The sequence below is a fragment of the Achroia grisella genome, unplaced genomic scaffold, assembly GCF_030625045.1.
Source record: "Achroia grisella isolate CSIRO2021 unplaced genomic scaffold, CSIRO_AGI_Agris_v1 utg511, whole genome shotgun sequence".
Taxonomy (NCBI): Eukaryota; Metazoa; Arthropoda; class Insecta; order Lepidoptera; family Pyralidae; genus Achroia; species Achroia grisella.
This window is the reverse complement of record NW_026712905.1, coordinates 5,847,308-5,868,287: the sequence shown is the minus strand read 5'-3', so window position 1 is coordinate 5,868,287 and position 20,980 is coordinate 5,847,308. Positions and strand designations below refer to the sequence as shown.

Sequence of the window (20,980 nt, the reverse complement as noted above, 5' to 3'; positions counted from 1 at the left end):
GAGGGTTCCTAAAGAGGCTACTTCCATATCGGAGCCTGTTTCGGAGTTATTTCGTTATTAATTAAGGAACCCAGTTTAAGGGTACGTCGATACGTGGGAACAGACTGTACTTTTGTGACTCTTGTTTGTAAGCGCCATTTGTTTGGGATTTACAGCTTTCGAACAAAAGAAATAATAAGGTATTGGGTCGGTGCATTTGTGAATCTTACTGACACGTGTTTCGGTCGCTATTGTTTATTTAATGTTTATTTCTTTAGAAATTGCAACAGATGTGGGGGACATTCAATTGTTTCCGTTAACACTTATTACTATACCTCTGTGAAGTTTTTCTCTTTACCAGCTTTTAGGGTACGCGGCAATAAGGTTTAGAGCGGCCAACATTGGCCATGCAAGTACTTACTACTACTTAGATATGTAACGATAAATAGAACAAGGTCGTTACAGTACGGATGGTGGATTATTCGGTCAATATTGATACAATATCGAAAGTATTCATAAAACCCATAACAAAAACGATATTACCGTAGTTAGCTTTCAAGTTTCGTCACGAGAAGATATTTGGAACTCAAATACACGGGCAAGTGGAAGAGTCGTGATTTCATATTTCACACTTTGTACCCGCGTGGTAAAGTCGCTTGGTTTTTTTTTTAGTTCCATCCAAATAGATGTGGTTTTCCTGTGGCCTAATGAAATTTGATTATTATTACATAAGCATTAGAGTTAAAAATAGTTAATGCATATGTCGATAGGTAGATTAGAGTGGCCCCGTGTGCCAAGCGTCAAATTAATAAAAACATATGCAAATCTCAATGTCTGGCAGATAAGTTTCTTTATTAAAGTGTTTCGAACGCATTTAATTCTGATTATTAATGCTTTTAATTAAGTTTATCTGCTTCTATTTTGGCATCTGCGATTGCACAGTACGTTGACCTGTGAATCACGAGCAAACCAGAGTACGAATTTGCGAACGAGAATCTAATGTCATTTTAAGGTTTTTTATGTAACTGGATTAGCAAATAAACTGAGTTAAGTCTAACTAGGTAGAAAGGTAAGACCTTTTGTCTGGTGTGAGTGCAAGAGGTACTTCCTGTGAAAAGTCCTGGTGTAAGTATCCAGGTCGAGAGTTTACTGGCGTCGCTACTACATACGTATAGAATGCTAAACAGTTTCGAGTTAAAAACGAGCAAGTATTGTTTGTGGTGAGCCTATTGTACTGTCCAATCCATAGCCATAGTTTGTAGTCAGAGTCTGTAGACAGAGTAACAGTCTATTAAATCTAGCGATGTTTCTATACGTAACTACTAAAGTGCAAAACGTCTATCTTCGTCCAAAAGTTCATGTAAATTTTAATTCCATTTTCCATTAAAATATTAGACTATAAGAGTTGATTTAGAGAGAGATTATAGATATGTCTCTTCCCATTCAAACTCTCCGAGTTTGAATGTATACCTGTATTTACAATACCAAAATGAGTGATATGCTATGTTTCCAAACGACAAAGAATAACATGAAAGAATTTTAAAAAGCTAAACCATTATTATGTTATCTCAGATAATGTAATAAGCATTTTGGAAATGTGCCAACTGATTCGAAACTACCATGAGAGATTTATTAAACGCACTTCGTTTATACGAGCTTTTTAGACAACTGTTGTTAAACATACTACAGTTTCTATTGTGATAATTGGACAGAAGCATTTGCATTAGTAACTAAATTAATTGACTATGTGTGGTCTCAATTTTTGGCGTTTATAGAAACTAGCTCCGACACGTTATAACCCCGGAAAAATGATATAATGGCAATTATGCTAGAAAAATGTTTAGAACGTTGTTTAAAGTATTATTAAATAAACAATCTCAACCGGATTTAAACACAGGAAACAAATAATTTCATACTTAAAAATTCGTATTGTTGAATTGTTGAAACAATCGAAATAATATCGCAATATAACTCACTTACGATTTCACGAAATTTGTCAGCGGCTTAATATTACCTGGGAGAACTGGCGTAATCGATGCACAATTGTTTAATTACTTACTTACAAAAAACTCCACACCAATTAGTGGCTGTCAGGAATTTTCACACGCCAATCATAAAATTAACCATAAAATTGAGATGTTAATAATGTTGCAGCGTTGCCACACTCGGTGTGCCTGGATCGTGAAAGTAAACATGGCGGTAGGTGCACTAAGAAAAATTAACCCGAGTGTTTAGTGCACCATTATGAAAGGATTAATTACCGCGCCCGCTTTACCGGGAAACATTAAAAAAATACGAAACGCCGCTCGTAACTTAAACGAAATGTTATACTTTTATATCTGTGACAATTATTTTACGAAACGCAGCTAGGAAACATTAAAACAGACGTAACCACTTTTTTACCGCTAATGACCGGACCGGTCCGGTGTATGAGACACGAAATAAGTCAGACATTTACAATTTATTGCCCTCAATTACAATCATCGCGAAAAAAGTCACTTCAACGACGGAATTCGGGACTTTTAAATCGAGGCGAAGTGAAAAACGAAAACATTGGCTTTAATTTCGGACGGCATCGGCGGCATTCGGCCCGAGTGCGGCCCCAGCGAGCAGCAGAAGAATTCCAAAAATGAAAATGTCGGCCATAAACAACGAAACGATTTCAATGAAGTATAGGTATATGGGAGTCAAAAAATAAAGTTTAACAAATCTGGGGATGTCCGCGCCGGACCCGATCCGCGGCCCGACTCCACGGTAGATCTGATAAGCCGTGAGAAGGGTAATGCGTTGAAACCGAAACCGCATTAAAAATAAACACTCTCATGATCAGTTCATCCGGATTTTATCCGAGAATGATGTGTACAGCCTTATACAAGTTTCGACATGATTCTTTTGATGTTATCTCTATTTTTTCAAATCTACTTTGCATATATGAGCAGTAAAACTAGGCGCGCATACATCGATGAGTAATACACCTTTATAGAAAAGTGGAATCTTTGCTGTATCTCACATATATTATGTACATTTGCAAAACACAATATCCGGGACAACAAGACTAATTTCTACAATCGACAAGATCACCAAAACAGTTTCTGCATCTACATTCGTAATAGGGATTTGTAAAACAATCGAAGTTAATTAATGTAGACTTATGTAGATTTTGCGTTGGTTAGTGGTGGTTCCCATCGTTTGATCGACCTTTGATATGTCCATAAATTCGCTGAAGTACATATGAACGTAAGTGCCGGCGCACCTCCCATACTAAATAATCGCGACGATTTATTTGCGCGACTACAGATACAAGCCGAGTATGTGAGCAGCTCACACCGCCACTCATAATTCCTAGAAAACGAGCGCGTGTGATGAATAAAGTAGAGAGACTGTGGGTAGATATATTTCATCACGCAGATTACCGCGGATTTAAGGGTTCGTCAAGATTAACATAGTCCGTGCTACCTGAGATTCCACTCGTAAGAAATAATATTGACTTTTTTTATGACTCACCATAAGACTTCATTTCGCAATTGGATTTAATTCTTAATTTGAATTTTGATTGACGTCGCTCTATTATTAAATTCTCAAGTTGTCGCTTTGAGAAAAAATTGGCAGCAAATTATATTTCGACTACCACAATAAATCGGCTTCTTTGAACAATTTTATTAGTGCTCATAAATGTTAGAGAGACGCAGTTAAAATGTCAGAATCTGACCGTAAACGAGCGTCCATTTGAAAAAGGAGTGTTTTCTTTACGTTCGGCTTGAGAACTCGAGATGCTCTCTGTAATAACAAGACCAGTAAAGTTTATTGTCTATTCACTGCGTTGATGAGCTTATTTTCTTTATCTGGTTGTCTATAACTAATCGCTATTAGGATCTCGACTTAACCAATTTCTTTAGCATTGTTATTTTAGCACGGACGGTCGACAGTGACGTGACCAAAATTATTGGAACGTCCAATCGTATTGTGCGGTAACAAGTTTATTTAGGATTTATAAGAAAAGGTGAGCTCGTTAATTGATAGGTTGCCGAAATAGCTGTGCAGTGGCTTCGAACAATGCAACTAGCGTTTTAATTATACACGCTCCGATTATTTAAATTTGAGACTTACGAAATCGCGGTTACAAGTGCTATTGTAATGGCTTACAGGCGCTGTCGTGATCCTCGGTCTGTTACGGGGAATTTCATTTGCGATGCTTTTTTGTTTAACATTAATTGATGCTCGTCCGACTGAGATAAAAGACGGCATCGCAGAGGGAGCAAGATCGAACGAGGCATTCCATAGCTTCGGTATACTTTATTAAAAGAAGCGGATGCGGGGGTAAGTATTTTAAGAGGATCTCGACGCGAGCGGATTGAAATAAAGGAAATTACCAAGAGCTCTCTCTTCATAAAAAACGCTGCGGAAGTGCCGGTATATGGCTTATAGTCTGTACGGCTATGCATTTTAAATATCGTGTTACAATATAAACTATCATATTGTGTATTAGTGTGAATTTAACCCGATGTGATCCGCGCGGTGTTAAGTTTTTCCAATGCGTGGAAACTTACATAACGAGTTCGCACATCGAATAATAATGTATTTGATGATTACAAACAGCATAATTCTTATTTATATCCTACTTGGTATCGCTATATATTTCGTGTTTCTTAACGTGAAGCGATACGGACTGTTAATTACTTTCTATTGGAGAAGCCGTTAGCATGGTAAAAAGTGACAGAGTTCACATAAGCGACAATGGATAACAAACGGCGATATGTCGTCGTCGTAGCGTGCTTTACCGCACTATTGTTATGATATACGAATCGAAGTGTGACGTCACTGGAGCGTTGATTTCTACGAATACACAACGGTTTTTAAACTTTTCGCAAATTGACATCAAAATTCTCATTGTTTAGAATTTTTAATTCTACGTCAATACTAAATGATAATTCTAACACTCTCCACACTTTATCCGTTTGTCAGCTATGGGAATGCGCGTGAAACTTTTTGCTTATTTGTGAAACATAAAAAATTCTTTCACATTTTTCATATTGAAGATATACTATTAATTGTATTCTTCTATGTAGTTTTAGAATGAATAAATCATATCAAGTTATTTAAACTACATTCCATACTTTTAAATTTCAAAACTACAAGAACAATAAAAAGTTCTAGGTATGTAATACGAAATTGCTAATGGTTGCATTAAAAGCAATAAACGTAATGTACTCTTGCAAATAAATATAAGTAATTAAATTTCAAAGTGCTGTCCACATGTGGTTAGGCTAACCAAGGCGACTCCATACTTTCATACAAATGCCACTATTTAGAGCGTGAAACTATTTACGAAACATGCAAAATAAGTAACAATCTCTCGAATTAGTTACGCTGTTGCTTAGTCTACTTGTTCCACAATAAAGATGTATGTTTCTTTGCTAAATGACACAAATACATTAATCAGACGGTCAAAGAGCTTTACTGCCCTTTCAATAACTCATACAGGGCCGTAGTTAAGCAAGTAAGCGTGAAATACCCGACAAAAATACTGATAACAAACCAAATTTAATTAGAGACGGCAGTATATAGACTCACTTCCTGCTGTATTGGAATCAAATATATCTACACAGCAAAGTGTAGACATCAAGTGTTTCTTCACAATGAAGTTGGCAGTTGACAATGCCTCTGATTATCCCATCTGGGATAACAGCCGCGAAAGTATATTTTATTGTGCTCAAGGTATGTTTGAATGGGATTAATTAATTCCTGAAGTACATTTACAATGAGCAAAATTTTCTCAAGACAAGTACAACGTGAATTTAATACATTTTGGGCTTGGAACCATTCGCTTTTTAGTGAATATTCTTCGGTCTGTTGCTCACTGAGAACACAATAATAAATAAATATACAAATACGAAAACAACTAGGTAGGTGTCTTTGGTTATTTAATTAACCTTAATTAAGTTGGAACGCGTTTGTTTTTGTAGTAGTCTCACGGTAACAAAATAAAAACTGGATTATAATATACTCTTGCTATTGCCAGATACGAGAAAAGAAAATAATGCTTTCCGGATATAGGGTTGACACTAAATTACATTTTAAATGATGTTAGATTAAGAGACGATAAAACTAATATCAATTTTAATAGAATGAAACGTTTATGCATAAATTTTATATAAGTATTTAACATCCAGAAATGCTAAATTATTGTGAATGAGTTTTATATTGATAATTATAAAGTTTAAGCTTGGTAAATGATAATTTAATTGCTTTGAATAGGAGATCAAATTGACACTGTATTTATACTAAAAAGTAGTAATCTATACTGTTTTAACTATGCATAACAGATTTATTTTCTATGTATATTACGTATGTATTTACAAAAACACATTTATATATTTCTATCAGTTGTCAAAGATATTTTTGTTCCCACACAAATATGTTTGACAAGATGATGCTGTGTGATTTATCCGGAGTTATCATTTTCATATTATTTATCGGTTTTCTAATATATTTTGTTGTAACCCTAAATGAAAGACAGGATTGTGTGAGGGCCGCAAGTGTTTTTATAGGGCCCGTAGTCGGCCGACCTTCCGACCATGCTTTGTGGGAAAGTGACTTGCTGAAATGGTTTATTTCGTTAACGGGAGCGCCAGTTCAGGAAATATTTGAAGTACAATGGCACTGATGATATATGGATTATGGATTTATTAGCATTTAATCGTTGTAGCAACACTGCATTAAATATATAAAGACTAGAAACGTTAATCTAAAAAATATATAAAATAGAATATTGTAGGGTATTAAACATCACGCCACGACCAGTGCAAGACGAGAAAAACGTAAGAATGCCCGATTGGTGCCCTCATTACCTTCAAATTAGATTATGGACGAATCCGCGAGGCTCACCTAGCCACATTTATATAGGTGAACGCAACAATAGAAGATGGACATTTTAATGAGATAAGATACAACAATGAGTTCGATGAGTAACATAACCAACACGCAATACGGATCTTTAGAGGTCCCCATAAAAAGTATAGTTCACGGCCAGAGCTATGTTCAAGTAACGAGATACTGGTAAAGTGCGATTACGCGCAGTCGACCAGTCTGCACGCTAGGCACCATGCTTGCGCGGAAGCACACTTTGACATTTGCGCCGTCTCTGAAAAGCAGGTGTTTCTATAAAGTACACATTGCATAATTGTACAGTAACGTATTTTTTTCGCATTAAAACGATGGCGTTTAACGGTCTCGGGACCTCGTGTTGCTGAATGGGCCCGTTCATACTATACAGGGGTGCCAACACCCCCCGAGACCAGGCACAAATTAACTACCCTATACCATTAACCTCACTTTATGACTGGTGCAGTAACATTTTAGTTTAATAAATAAAAGGCATAATAAATACGTACGCTTAGTTTCACTCACAATCCGGTCCTCGGTTTGACATCCGGACAATATAACGGATTTCTCGAAGATATGCTTTACAGTATAAAACATGTGATTTACAAACACAAATTGTTTAAGAGTAAAATAAATGAAAACCCACCGCCGAGTCGAACCGTTGAATACAAATGAGATTTCTTTTTGGAGTGAGCCATCTCTTTCTTTAAATGCTGTATGATAAATCGTTTCTATGCGTCGTTAACGCGCGCGCCGGTTTACTTGTAATTTTACTGTTCGATGTTGTCAGTAATATTAATATGCTCATGACCTATTATCGGCTGGGTCAAATCTTAGTATGAGCGTGGCCTAGCACCGATTTATTTCTCGATCAGATAAGAGTTCGGATGCAGTTGCGTTTTAAATTACTTGAACAGGATTGAAATACAACCGCGCCCGCTGCGGAACGGGAGAGTCGACCGAGGGCGTCATGTTTCAAAATATTGTGATGCTGGCCGGCGACAACACTCGCCGATGAGTAAATTAAATGTCAATTTCGAATACCGAACGCTGTTGGTCGTTGTGAAGCAGAATTCCATTCACCTGCTCAGCGAGTCACGAACGCAGTACGCGGAACGTGCACCCATATAATACATTACGTGGTACGTATTTATTCTTATGGGCGATATGCCTCGTAAAACAGGCACTTCTCGCGCCGACGATGACCTCATTGTGAGAAAAAAGTTCCGAGTCAACCTATGATGCCAGGAATCAGTAAGTAAATATTATAATAACGGTATAAAACAATAGTTGGTATGGCACATATCATGGGGATAACAAAATTTGCTTCGTGACATATGGGAAAAGCCATCTGGAAGATACGTATCTACTAGAGAGATATATCGCATATGGCGTGAATTCTGTTCTAAACCAGTCAGCTTATACTGTCATTTTTGAAATTCGATAGAGAGGATTATTTCGCGTCACTTTCGCTCAATTGATCGCATGTCAACATATGTCCGTCAGGCAATAGAGAATTACATGTGAATTTAAGCAGGAAGTTTCAATTTAGTGCCAATTCATTTGAAATGATAGTGACTGTGTTACCGGACGCATGTCTATGATCCGAAAAGACTTAAATTTCGTCAATAGGGCAGTTTAGGGTCCTACCTGCTGTATCGTTTAGTAACTAAGTGTCACGTTTTTCTCCAGATGGTCAGAGCTTGTGCAAGCGGTCGAGCTTAGGAGCGTTTGTTTGTTCAAACATTACGAGACGGTACGACATTTGAAGAGGGCCGCTAAATAAAATACAAATAGTACTCGAAACCTCGAGTGTCCACACGAGGCTGTGTAAACCATAGACAATTCACGCCAGTGAAATAACCGTAACTAAGGCCCAATTAAAGCGTCCGTTATCCTTGGAATCGAGATAGATTTAAGCGCTATCTGTAAATAAATAACAGGTAATTACAATATTGAATCACGATCCGGACCGACCTCTGCGCTCTAATCGTCGACCAAGATGAGAACGAAGCCACAATGAAGGTTGCCCATAGTATTCTAATAACATGTGGCTGGCCGTACACAACGCGACTTCATAATTAATTAAAAATGAACCATTGAACGCTGTAATCGTCCCACACGGTCGCTCGTTAAACCATCAAGTATTCTTATCGTCATCGCTTCTGTCAAATTTGAATATAGATTCCCTTAATTTCTTTTTTACTATTATTTACGACGAATGGGATGCCTCACACTGCCCAGCGTGGATTATTGGAATTTGAATGTTGGTAACATTGACAGCGTTGATTTATTGATGTAGGGTTGCTACTTAATGCTTCTTTTACGATGTATTGATTTTATGCCTACAAAATTAATGAACTGTTGTTTTGTTTACGCAAGTGTAGTAGAAGTGTTTTTGTACTCACCGGCCACGTAAAATCGAAGGGAAACACGATGGGATTACTGAATCCTTCCACGTTGAGGTTGGGAACATCCAATGAGTTTCCACCCAACACTGGTGTTGTAATGTCACCAAATGTACACGGTGACGTTGTATCGATATTTGCTTGATAAATCTTGAGGCACACACGGAATTTAGTCCTGCACGGCGCCAAACATGGCGCATCACTATTTGAGGAACCATCACAGCACTGGCCACTACTTAACCTACCCAATGAGTTCGTAAAACTTTTTATCCTAAGCTCGAATGATCCGGACGTCAGCACCTGGAAAGAAATAAAATATTATCAGTATAAACATTGTATAACTTTTTTATGTCACTGGAATGGTAAACAAGCTGAAGGCTCATCTAATAGGAAGTGGCAATTGTCATCTATATATAGCACTGATATAACGTTATCATGTGAAGTTCGTGTTATACTCTCATGTGTTCCTGAAGACTAATAAAGTATTATGTTTGCGTACCCTGTAATTACACTGCCATTCAAAATTAAAGCTTATAAATCAAGCTTGTCAGTAGAAACAGAGGTTATACCTCTGTTTCTACACAGACGATTTCGTACGATGTCTACGGTAAATAAACACAGCTTAAGCTTATTTATCAATATCATGACAGGGTGTATGCTTTCAACACCCTCAAGATGTAATCCTCGAACAAACTATTTGCACAACTGTCCATACGATCGATCCCGTTGAGACATTAACGGTTTCACTGGACAGTTTATGTAGGTCGTTTAAAAATGGGGTGGTGAGCTCATATGGGGTGACTGCACGCGGTGACACCCCTAACCTGAATTGAATTTCGAACACACGTCTGCTACATGGCCAGAACAATATTTATTTTTGTAAGTAGGTTAATTAAAATTTGGTAGTGTTTTGTCTATACCGACATGATTTTATTGAAAAATCTAGCAACTTAGCGAAGCTTTACTATAGCGGTTTTTCATTTATTGAAAATAAAAAAATTGTTCATGTTAGTAATTGATAATGTTTTTTCCGAGATGCGAAAGATTTTCTTTTTAAACTTTATCTACTATAACAAAAGTCCTCTTTTTATTACCATTAATTAAAATAAACGCGTTTAATATTGAAGTTGTGAATGTTGTTCAGTGAATAATAATAACTAGTCGCCTCTAGGGTGGTATAACCCTTGTAATGAAAGAATGTGCAGTTGGTCGCATTATATATGGGGGGTCAACTAGTTTGAAAGCCAATGCATAAGAGAATGCGCTCGAGAATAGTTTGAATAATAAGCACCTTACTTAAATATTTCTGTACTTGTGCGATATACAAGCACAGAATATTTACCCGCTTATTTATAGAAACAAAAAAAAAATAGTGGATATTCATCCGCCTTCTAAAAAGGAGAATTCTACTTATTCTTATGTATGTTATTTCAATCAATTTCATCAAGATCTGGCCAGTAGTTATTGAGATATTTTTGTTTTGTCACATTCTCTCAAATTAAGAATACTTAGTTCGGAAGAAAAAGACAAAACAATTCAATGGCTAAAACATATTAATTAAAGGTATTGTATAAGGTTTTTATAAATAATCATACTTTACATAGTGTAAATTAGTTTTGATATAATATTTGAGTTAGTTCGAAGAATTAAGCCGCTATTTATATGGCATCGGAAGGAAGTGGTAGGTATTAAGTTATGGTGTTCATGGCAAATCATTACCGGAGACCTATATATATGTATATATAATATGTAATACGTGTGTGCGTCCGTCACTACATGTACATGCACGTACAAAAAAAAGATACAGTTTCCTGTTCACATTCGATCTAATTGATTATTTAATTGTTTGACTGTCTCATAATAAATTGTCTATACATAAATGTCACCTATGTCCCTCATAATAAATACACGTGACTGTATTATTAATAAGGGACATTCGTTTATATCACAAACAGACAGACGGTGCCAGTAGCAATAATTAACTTAGTAATAATAATAAAAATAATATAAAAGCTGTATACATTACAATTTTTTAATGCATGATAATGGAATGGTGCTGAATAGATCTGACTTCATGCTTATTCTGTCATTCCACACTGGCGGGTACACCATTCCATTATCATCCATGAAAAAAAAACATTTGGTTAATTTGTTAAAAAAAATAAGTTGTTGCGACATGTATCTTAATTCATATTTATGGCAAATATACTCGACAATATTCACATATAAGTCATGCAGCATACGTTTTTATTTTAGCTGCAATGATTTTATAAATAACTCAATGTTCCCACGCCAAACGAGTTTTATCTGGTTAACCTGTCATAAGTCTAGAGACGAGAGAAAGGTATATACACAATGCACCATTCAGAACGGTGTCTTATCTCCTGTAACGCAGACGGTAAGTCTGTAATGTCAAAATTTATCCCCGTTTAAACAGAAATGCGGTAAAAAATACACCAGATTTCGACTGGCTTCCTGCCACGTCTATAGGGGTAAGATCACCTCTGATTCTAAACGCGCAAAACACACCTCTCTATCCAACTGCATAGATTTGAAAGAAACAACTATATATTCCTCTTAACACATTACCGTGGTTACCGAACGTCAGGTAGGAGCGGAACCAAAAAAATGCACCAAAAAACGTACGGACACACTAAACATCCCCTTTTTTTCGTGTATTGTTTGTATAAAAAGAGTTAATAGCAGCGTAGATTGTGGCTTACTGTTTTATGAAAATGTTTATAATTAAACGCTTCCGTAAAAATAAGAAGTAAACCGAACTACATTGTCAATGGTCGTAAAAAAACATGAGATGCGAGCGACGACGGTGGATTGCCTCAGGCCGACCGCAAAGTAACAATTAAATAATACTTACGGGACTACCGAATAAGTTGAGTTTTATAATGTCTTCGGGCGATTTGGCGCGATAACTGTCTGATTGATGTTGTTTAGCGAGAACGTTTTTTAATAGGCGTTAAGCTTTACGAGCATTTGTCGTTGTCTCTAAATAGACAACTAGATGAAAAAAATGCTCATTTATTAATTATATTTTAAAGAATGTAATATTTACTTTATAAAACTATTGTTTTTTTTTTAGTTTTTTGTAAATCTATGGTTTAATATACACACTACAGTAGTGTATGGTTAAACCTAACTAATGATATGCTACTTATATGTAGCCTAAAGAGATATATCTATACCTACATATCAATATCATAGTTAATATAATTTTAACATAGGACTTTTCTAAAAATAGTCATAAATTATCATAATACTACTATTACAAGATGTCTCCTTATGTAAATAGGTAGTGATAATTATTATTCTCACATCCTACATAAGCGCCCTAGGCGGATCTCACAAGCTGTACTTACCGACTATTTAAATATATGAATATAAAAGCATATTAATTCAACAGGAAAACAATATTTATCAAAAGTCATAAACTTGCCGCATTCAACATCTTTGAAGTGTGTCAGCGATCAATCGCGCATCTGCCTAATTAATTTAAAATACGATTTGAATATTCGACTTCAATGAGTCGTGAACATTGAAATTCCTTTTTTAAATCTAAAAGAAAGTACTTAACATTAATTGCGGCGTCGAAAAAACCGTCCAAATTGATTCGAGTAGATTGTTACGTATCGTATGCGTTTTAGTATTACGATATAGGTATCTTAGTGTTTCGTTTTTTAATTACATCGTCAGGCGATCACGATCTGTCCATTCTGCCATTATAAAGAGAAAAGTCCTAATTGCAATACCGAAAAAACTATATTAAATTATTGAGAATCAAATTACAAATAAGTTTTCGAATATACGCTAAAAAGAGGATTGATAGTTGATATGTTATAGCGCGAATTTTGAATTTCGAAACATAAATTTATAATTTAAAATAATAACTAGATAGCCAATCATTGTCGGGAAACCAGTTGGCCACGCCTCCATAGCCGGTATGATTGGTCCATGGTCGCCAATGATTACCTAGTTTTTGTTATGTTAGAACTTTGTTACTGTGTAGTAGACGTCCTTTAGGATAAATGAACAAGCACTTTTGGAAAATCATCCCATATGAAGCTTATTCTAGCGTTTCTCTCTTGTTAAGTATAAAATTAAGCTGCGGGAAACATTTTATATAAATAATTGCTACGTTGCAAAGATTTATGTATGCGACTAAGGGAATATAATGAACTCCCGTGTGTTTCAGAATTATTCGAGGCTGTTTATAGCGTCTCCTCTATTAGAGTACAGATAATAAGGATTAATAATGTGAACACCATTGTATGTAAGTAAGCCAACAGAGTAAACACTCGTTCCAGTCGGCAGGTTGAGCGCAGTCTAAAAATAACACAAATAATGAAACGCAGGGGAATGTTTTTCATCTCGGCCGTTATATGTACACGCGCAAAATGTGTTAAAATAAACTCCGAAACAGTCTTTTATTAGAGCGACGATGTGGCCAGTGCATTAATTCGCTATTCAAAAATTTAAATTTAGAACAGACGACCACGTATGATCTTTTTATCTCTCAATCATAAACATGTGCGTAGACATTGTTTGGTTAGAGGTAGGCACATTTTATTCACATGTCGTGAATGATTGAAGTTGTAACGAGCTTATGAATTAGTTGTCATGGTCAACTCAGTAATTACATTATAAATAAAAGATACAATACAGCTGATAGATTGGTGGTAGTAATTTATATATTTACAACAGTTATACAATATAATTTTTAATGTTTCATTACTATTGAAATAGAGGGGAACGCATGCCGGATTGAACAAAGAGCGTTCCATTTCAAAGAATGTCTTTAAAGGACACTCGTTTTAAAAGGAACAAAACGTAAAGAAATTCGGTTTTAGCGCGACAAAAGTTGCGATCTCTTTGTTGTTTAATTTCTGGCAGCTGCGCGATTACAAAAGAAATGTACGATAGGACGATGGAATTCCAAATCAAAGGGAGAATCATGAGTTTCGTAGCGTAATGCTGCCTAGATTGGCTGGAACTTATATGGAAAGCGCATAATAAGGTATTTTGCGGTTATTTAAACGTGTTGCACAAGGGAATTGAGATTTCGTGCGTCGTAGTCGGCTCAGTTCGGATGAAACTCGTGTATAGTATGTGCTATCGTAAACCAGATCTTACATGAATTGTTATTGGTTTTATACGTGTGAAATGGTTTGTACCACTTACCCACAATATTGGATTGAATTCTTTTTAAACAATATTCGCTTCCTTACTCTTCAATTTATAAGTAATTACAATAAATAAAAATGTTATAGAAATAAATGTTAACCACCATTCATTTTCTACCTTCTCTGATAGATATATAGATAGTATAAGTAAATTAATATTGAAGTATATACTAAACAAAACAATATACTTAGGAAGGAAAACACATTTATTTTTATTTTCTGTTTCTTACCACACTCAGATATCTGTAATGTACTAGGCTGTAAGCATTATGGAGAGGTAGAGAGATTTATGCAGTTATTCGAAATTAGTTTCAATGCCTATATGATTCACGTATTACACAGTAATTTGCCATCAACGTTGTGAAACTAAGTGCAGCTAGACATAACTACATATTCTATCACACAAAACCAGTGAATATGATATGTATTATGTAATTCTCATATCTACCACTATTAGGTATGTTTTAAGGTTAGACGACCTTGATGCAGTGGTTGTTTACATATGACTCATCTTGTGATAATCACGGGTTTGAGTCCTGCGCAATACAAATAATTATATTCACGGCTTTCTTGTCGATTGTCTTTTGTAATTTGTCAAACTCAAAATCTCCAAAAAAGAAGATTCTCAATTCTGACTGCATTTTTGTCGTGTTACCTCAACCTACCTTGTAGTGTTAACTAATTTTACCGACTTTCGAAAACGTTTCAAGGATTATCAAAAATCCTTTTTTTATTTAAAGCTTCACGTGTCGATATAAATTTAAACAAGATATGATCAACATACTTAGTAATGGTATTAGAATAGTGTTTTCATGGCGTGAAGACGGTATTTTACAATATAAATAAGAGATTGTGTAACATAGATTTCCCTCCTTCACCTTTAAAGTTGGTTAGATGCACTAACAGAAACTCAATAGACACCATATTAGATAATTTTACGCTTCACGCCCACATCCAGCAATTATTTAGCACATTTAAGTACTGGGGTATACATAACTGTCAACCATTGGCCTTAACTTTCGACCTACGTGTACTGGAGCCTCACTCATCTCCCAGTAACCACTGAAATATTGTGCAACCCACGCAGTGTTGCCAGCATTGCTGACACATTTACCCAATTCGGAGTTTAATTATTTAGACAGGTAACACTAAACAATAGGACCTTAAATTAGAAGGTTACACTTGGAATTCTAATGAGATAGGTATAATTTCGAAACTGACGACCGATTATTTTAAGGTGGATTTATAAAGCAAGAGTATCCTTGTTTTACTGATAGTATTGATAGTGAAGGAAGCGTTTTGTTAACAAGTGTGAGAGAACAGAAAAATAAATAGAAGATGTTAGAAGATGTATTAATAAATGTTTAGTATAAAAATAAATATCATAAAGAAGTAAAAGGACTGAGTTGTGTGTTACGTAAAGGGATATTCATAAATTCTGTCTCCATTAATGACATTTTTTTGTGATCGAAAGACTGAATTTTATACAAGATGAGGTTTTTATACAACAAAGTACACATTTCAATTACAACAACATTAAAACATTGCAAACTTTTTGCAAACTAATTTATGCCTTTTCAACTTAGATATAAAATTCAAGATATGACAATCTTTATAAATAATACATAATCTTGGAGCGACTTCCCCGTACATCCAGTTCGGTGACATTGCGTAATCTGATCAATGATCCTGGTCGCCATATTGCTTTTTTTTTTCGAGATCGACCACGTAATTAACGTCCGGTTGGATTGAAAGAATAATATAATGAAAGAAATTACTCGTTTAAGTGTTGTCATATGGATTCTACTGGTTCATATTATGCCTTGTACAATAGTATTAATATTTATAATACACTAGCTGTTACCTGTGACTTCGTCTTCTTTTTTCAGATAAATAATACTGTTTACCCTCAAAGTGATAAAATCTATATTTACATAAATAATTAAGATTTGTTCAATAGCGAAAAGAAAATAAATTTCTTTTGCGTTTATAACACCTGTTAGTTAGAATTTAATGTATTAAATAATACTCTCTGCATAATAATCCTATCGCTCTTGATTACGTGTCTTCATTTTACCACATCTATTCATCCTCAGCGCTACCAGTCAAGAATGAAGGGATGGGGATGCACAAACGGCCACGTTGAAACTACAGAATTATGTTTCTTAACATATTCCTTTGGAATTGCAACGCATGACTGGTATCATGGGGGTCATATGATAATATGTCATGCTGATGTATGTAGGTGACGGTTACCAAATACATAAAAAAGGCATCACCATTCCATCATCATCTACAAAAACATTCTGATAGATATTATGTGTGATCGAGTGACAGCTAGCTAAGAACGTATGGTGACGCGATCTTTCAAGTCCATTTACACGCCTCCATCACGGACAATAAAACGAAAACTACATTTTCTCATAGTTAAGCCGTTAAAAACCAACGATTATACGGATTTCGTATATAGTCGTTTTATAATTGAGTCGGTTCTCATAGAACAAAAACCTTTTTTGGACAATGGACGAAATTATAACAGAGCAAAACCGACCGTTAGGGAGTTTCACATATTTAAATGCTTATTGCTACTAACATGACATATGACGATTAATTATTATTGTGCTATTGTGAAAATCCGTGCGACCACATATGAAATGAGTTGGGACGGCAGGTGGTGGCAAGCAAGCTAAGTAGGTAGCCAAGTGCTCTACTTGATTGCTGAGAAATTTTGGGAAACTACTATATTGTGTAGAGTTAAGTATATGTACCTATGTTACTAAAACTGTTCACTGTTAGAAAAGTACTTTATTCCAGAGTTACATGAATATATTAATTACTTACTACGAATTATTTTAAAGTTTTCATAAATTGCATATTTGCTCATTTTAAGTAAATATTATCTCGTCAGTGGTTTTTACTTATTATGGCCAGAGTTGGAACTGAGAATAACCATAAAAATATAATCTGAATCACATAAATGGATTGGTATATGATCGAGTTTTTAGAGAGTATCTAAACATACCTACGTAAAGTTTCATTTGGAATAACGTTTCTGGTATATTTGACCAAAAATGCAAATAAAATAGGAACTGGTTTATCAGGCTACGTACCTACCCAAAAATGTCAGATAAATTGAACCACTAATTGTAAAAACCACTGTTATTAATCTAGCTAAAACCAACAGGCAATAAATAAATTTCTCGATTATATTGATCTGCGGAATTCCTAAATTAGACAACGTTCCACGACTACTTTTTCAATTTGTTACTAAGTAGACTTATAACTGTATACGTACCGCCTAACTTCATTATGACGGTGTAAGTAATAAAACGACCATTAAACCAGCTAGTTAACAGTGACAACGAACCCATGGCCGAAATGAAATCATCGTGGTAGCAATTAGAATTCGTGTACATGTGTAAATTATGAAAAATGCAGCTGCTGGTTTCCTTTCCTTGAGCTGACCGCCATTATAGTCGGGCGCACCTGCTTGACGGCAATGTGTCCGGCGAGAATCGAGGCACGAAACACATTTAAAAATGGAATCGAATATAATATCAGAAATCATAACGCAATCATACACGCACCGAACACTTAACGTTCCATACGAGCTATGACATTCTATGTCCTAGATATGCGACAGGTAGACGCCGTACTTAATCAAGATACAGAATGTTGCGCTATGCTCGATAATACAATATCTCACTGCAATCAAAGAATACCTAATTCCATTTATAGTCTTAATAAAAATTTCTTATAGATGAACAAATCGGGGTCCCAACAAAAGTAACCTTCAGTGAATTATTTACTTTAAATTGGAAATTATTATTGCGGTTTCGAGCAGACGTGTTTCCGATGCCGCTTCCGATCGACGCTCGAGTGATCACGCAACTCGTTTTAAATGCGATCTGAGAAAGAGTTTAATGTGGAATAGCTCTGGGCGGTGGCAGCTTGCATGCACGTGAGCATCGAAAAGGGAATACGCGGACATCGATATCCACAGAGGTGGTTATCGAGTACGAAGTATCGATTTGACGATCGGTGGACAATTACATCAATGCCCGGCGATCGTCACGTAGACAGGACTGGGGGCAACATAAACCAGTCCGGCGCGACGCGGTGGTGCGCAAAATACCGTTTTTTTATGGAACAACGCGACTTCATTCATAATGTATTATAGCGCCTTGAAAACTCACTCGTTCACATACACACGCATCGAGCTATAAATAAATGTAGATGATACACGAGTTCGGTACGAGTGTGAGAGACGGACCCACCATGACCATTTAATTAAACCTGACTGTGGGACGTTTCAAAATCAATTAACAAAAACCTAACTATTGGTGACAGAGTAACCAACTACATGAAAGCATCACGGACAAGCCCGAGATCTTGTGAATCGATCGATTCCCGGCACACAAACGAGTTTTTAATATTTACATGTAAAATGCATTTGTGTTTGTTAATAACGGTACATTGGCGAACACATTAATACCGAAAGAAGTGATCGTACACTGCGCACACGCATGCATGAGGATAGGTTCCCTCATTGCAAATTACCATTGGAGACCGGTAAACAACGCGGGAGAACAAAAAGACACCCTACTGGTGTATCGATTTTTTATCCATCGGGGACTCGTTGACATTTCGGAGGGGATCGTGCCATAAACATAGTTATGATCGTTATGTTTATTATCAACATCACTACTCACAAAACCTACGATAGAATGCTATGGTGATACGAGTGTGAGTCTATAACCTATGTAGCGATTGGGAAAGTAGGTATAGAGTTAGCATCGCATCGATATTATCAGAATCGATGTCGGGTTGTACAGAGTGAATCATGTAGAGAGCGTTTATGCTATTTGAGATGCTGTGTTGCGGATAATGTTGCTTGTTTTAAACAAATAAACATATCCTGCTTGTGATTGTTTGATTAACTGTTTATTATTGCACTATTAGTCTAACGTTTCTAGTTTTCAATTATTTAACTTGTTCTAATGACAAATTACAATATTTATGTTGAGTTATATAAAGTTATTTTATATATATATTTTGAACACAAATAGACTGTAACCACGAAAGTTAATGAATGAGTTCACACGTCAGTCTTAAAAACTGCCCTTTGGTTTAGTTAATAACCTTGACCGGTTCATAGGGCAATGACCGCAAAAGTAATCTCAAGTATACCTAATCTATCATATACATTTTTATATAAGTACTGACTAATTATGTAATATTTTATCTTTCAATCTGTCTGTCGCATTACCTATTTACGTAGATGTTTATTTACATTTTAGATGTTTTGGTGTCTCGGAAATTAGCGACGGTCATTAAACAAGAAGGGGGTACCGTCGTGTAAACTAGACCGAACTACTAACCCTGCCCGAAATATCTCGCCTTCAGAGACGTCTGGAAGGGTTATTCCTGTCCCGCATGCAGTCGGATCGTCGCGGATTCGCTTCTTTCAGAGTCAACCTCGCTCGAAGGCTCGGAATGCATCTAATTTTAAAGCGAAGAGGCTCGCGACCTAGCTGACCCCGCGCGCCGGGCGTATTAAAACCTGAACTTTCTTTATAACTATGTACCTCGTCTACCTATGTTTGCTCAGTAAACGTATTGAACACACACAGACATAGGCGCGACTACGAGTCGGACCGGCGAGGCTCGCGGCCGGTCACGACTTGCCGAGCTCACCTAACCTACACCCTCGCTCCGAACTATATCCAGGACAATCTGCTAATCCGAACGCCGCCACACTCGCTACTCGTGGGAAAGTGACGGTCGTGTAAATGCAGAACGGCCTCGCGCCTACGGCCACCGGCATTGCAATGTTTATACTCGCGCATCGATGCCAACGGCTCGGCTTGGTATTGCTATGCGAAACATAAACAAACGGGGATTTGCGGTTTTCCATATGAGTGTCCGTGTCAGTACCTGGGGTAGAAACCCTAGCAGGGCGATGAGCACCGCGGGGGCGCGCATGCTGGCGCGACCGGGCTAGCGGCGCCGGGGCATATATGTCGGGTTTTAAACCCGCCGGTCGTAGGTCGTCAGCACTGAGAAGATCCGCAGTAATCCATCACTCGCACATGCACTGAGCGTTTCACTGTAAGTCACACAGCACAACAATCGAGATGTCACTGGTAGCTCACCGGCTTTCGAGCCGATCGCGGGAATGCACTACGTTCGAAACGCGCGCGTCGCGTGTGTTGACTCGTTTGAGCCGTTACGATGTGTTTACGCGGCAACGCGTGACGGCGGACTGAGGGAACGGCGGGCCGCGGTACATCGGGAGCAGCGCACCTGGTGGCCGGTGCGGGCCCGAGAGATGGCGCTGCGCGGCGCATCTGCCGGCCGACGCCCCCCGCGCGCCGCCGGTGCTCCCCTTCGCCAGCCAACCAGAAAATACACGGAAAACAGACGTCTGTGCTCACGAACACGTGCCCATATGTAAAAACTTCGAAGATATGAGCGATATTGTAGTTTCATTCCAAGTAGGTAGGTATCTTTAGT

General features: G+C 36.9%; 1 protein-coding gene across 2 annotated transcripts in view; it reads right to left on the bottom strand.

Annotated features, from left to right (window-relative positions):
• LOC131846476 (neurogenic locus protein delta) overlaps positions 1 to 20,753 on the bottom strand; it is a 38,408-nt gene extending 17,655 nt beyond the window's left edge. For both annotated transcript variants that reach the window (XR_009357676.1, XM_059195791.1), the window contains exons 1-2: positions 20,402 to 20,753; positions 9,270 to 9,569 (exon numbers count right to left, since the gene is read on the bottom strand). Coding sequence is in view for 1 of the 2 variants with exons in the window: in XM_059195791.1 (XP_059051774.1) it covers positions 9,270 to 9,569; positions 20,402 to 20,449 (348 nt within the window). In the remaining variant the exon portion in view is untranslated. The remainder of the gene's footprint in view (positions 1 to 9,269; positions 9,570 to 20,401) is intronic.
• Positions 20,754 to 20,980: the final 227 nt, after the last annotated feature.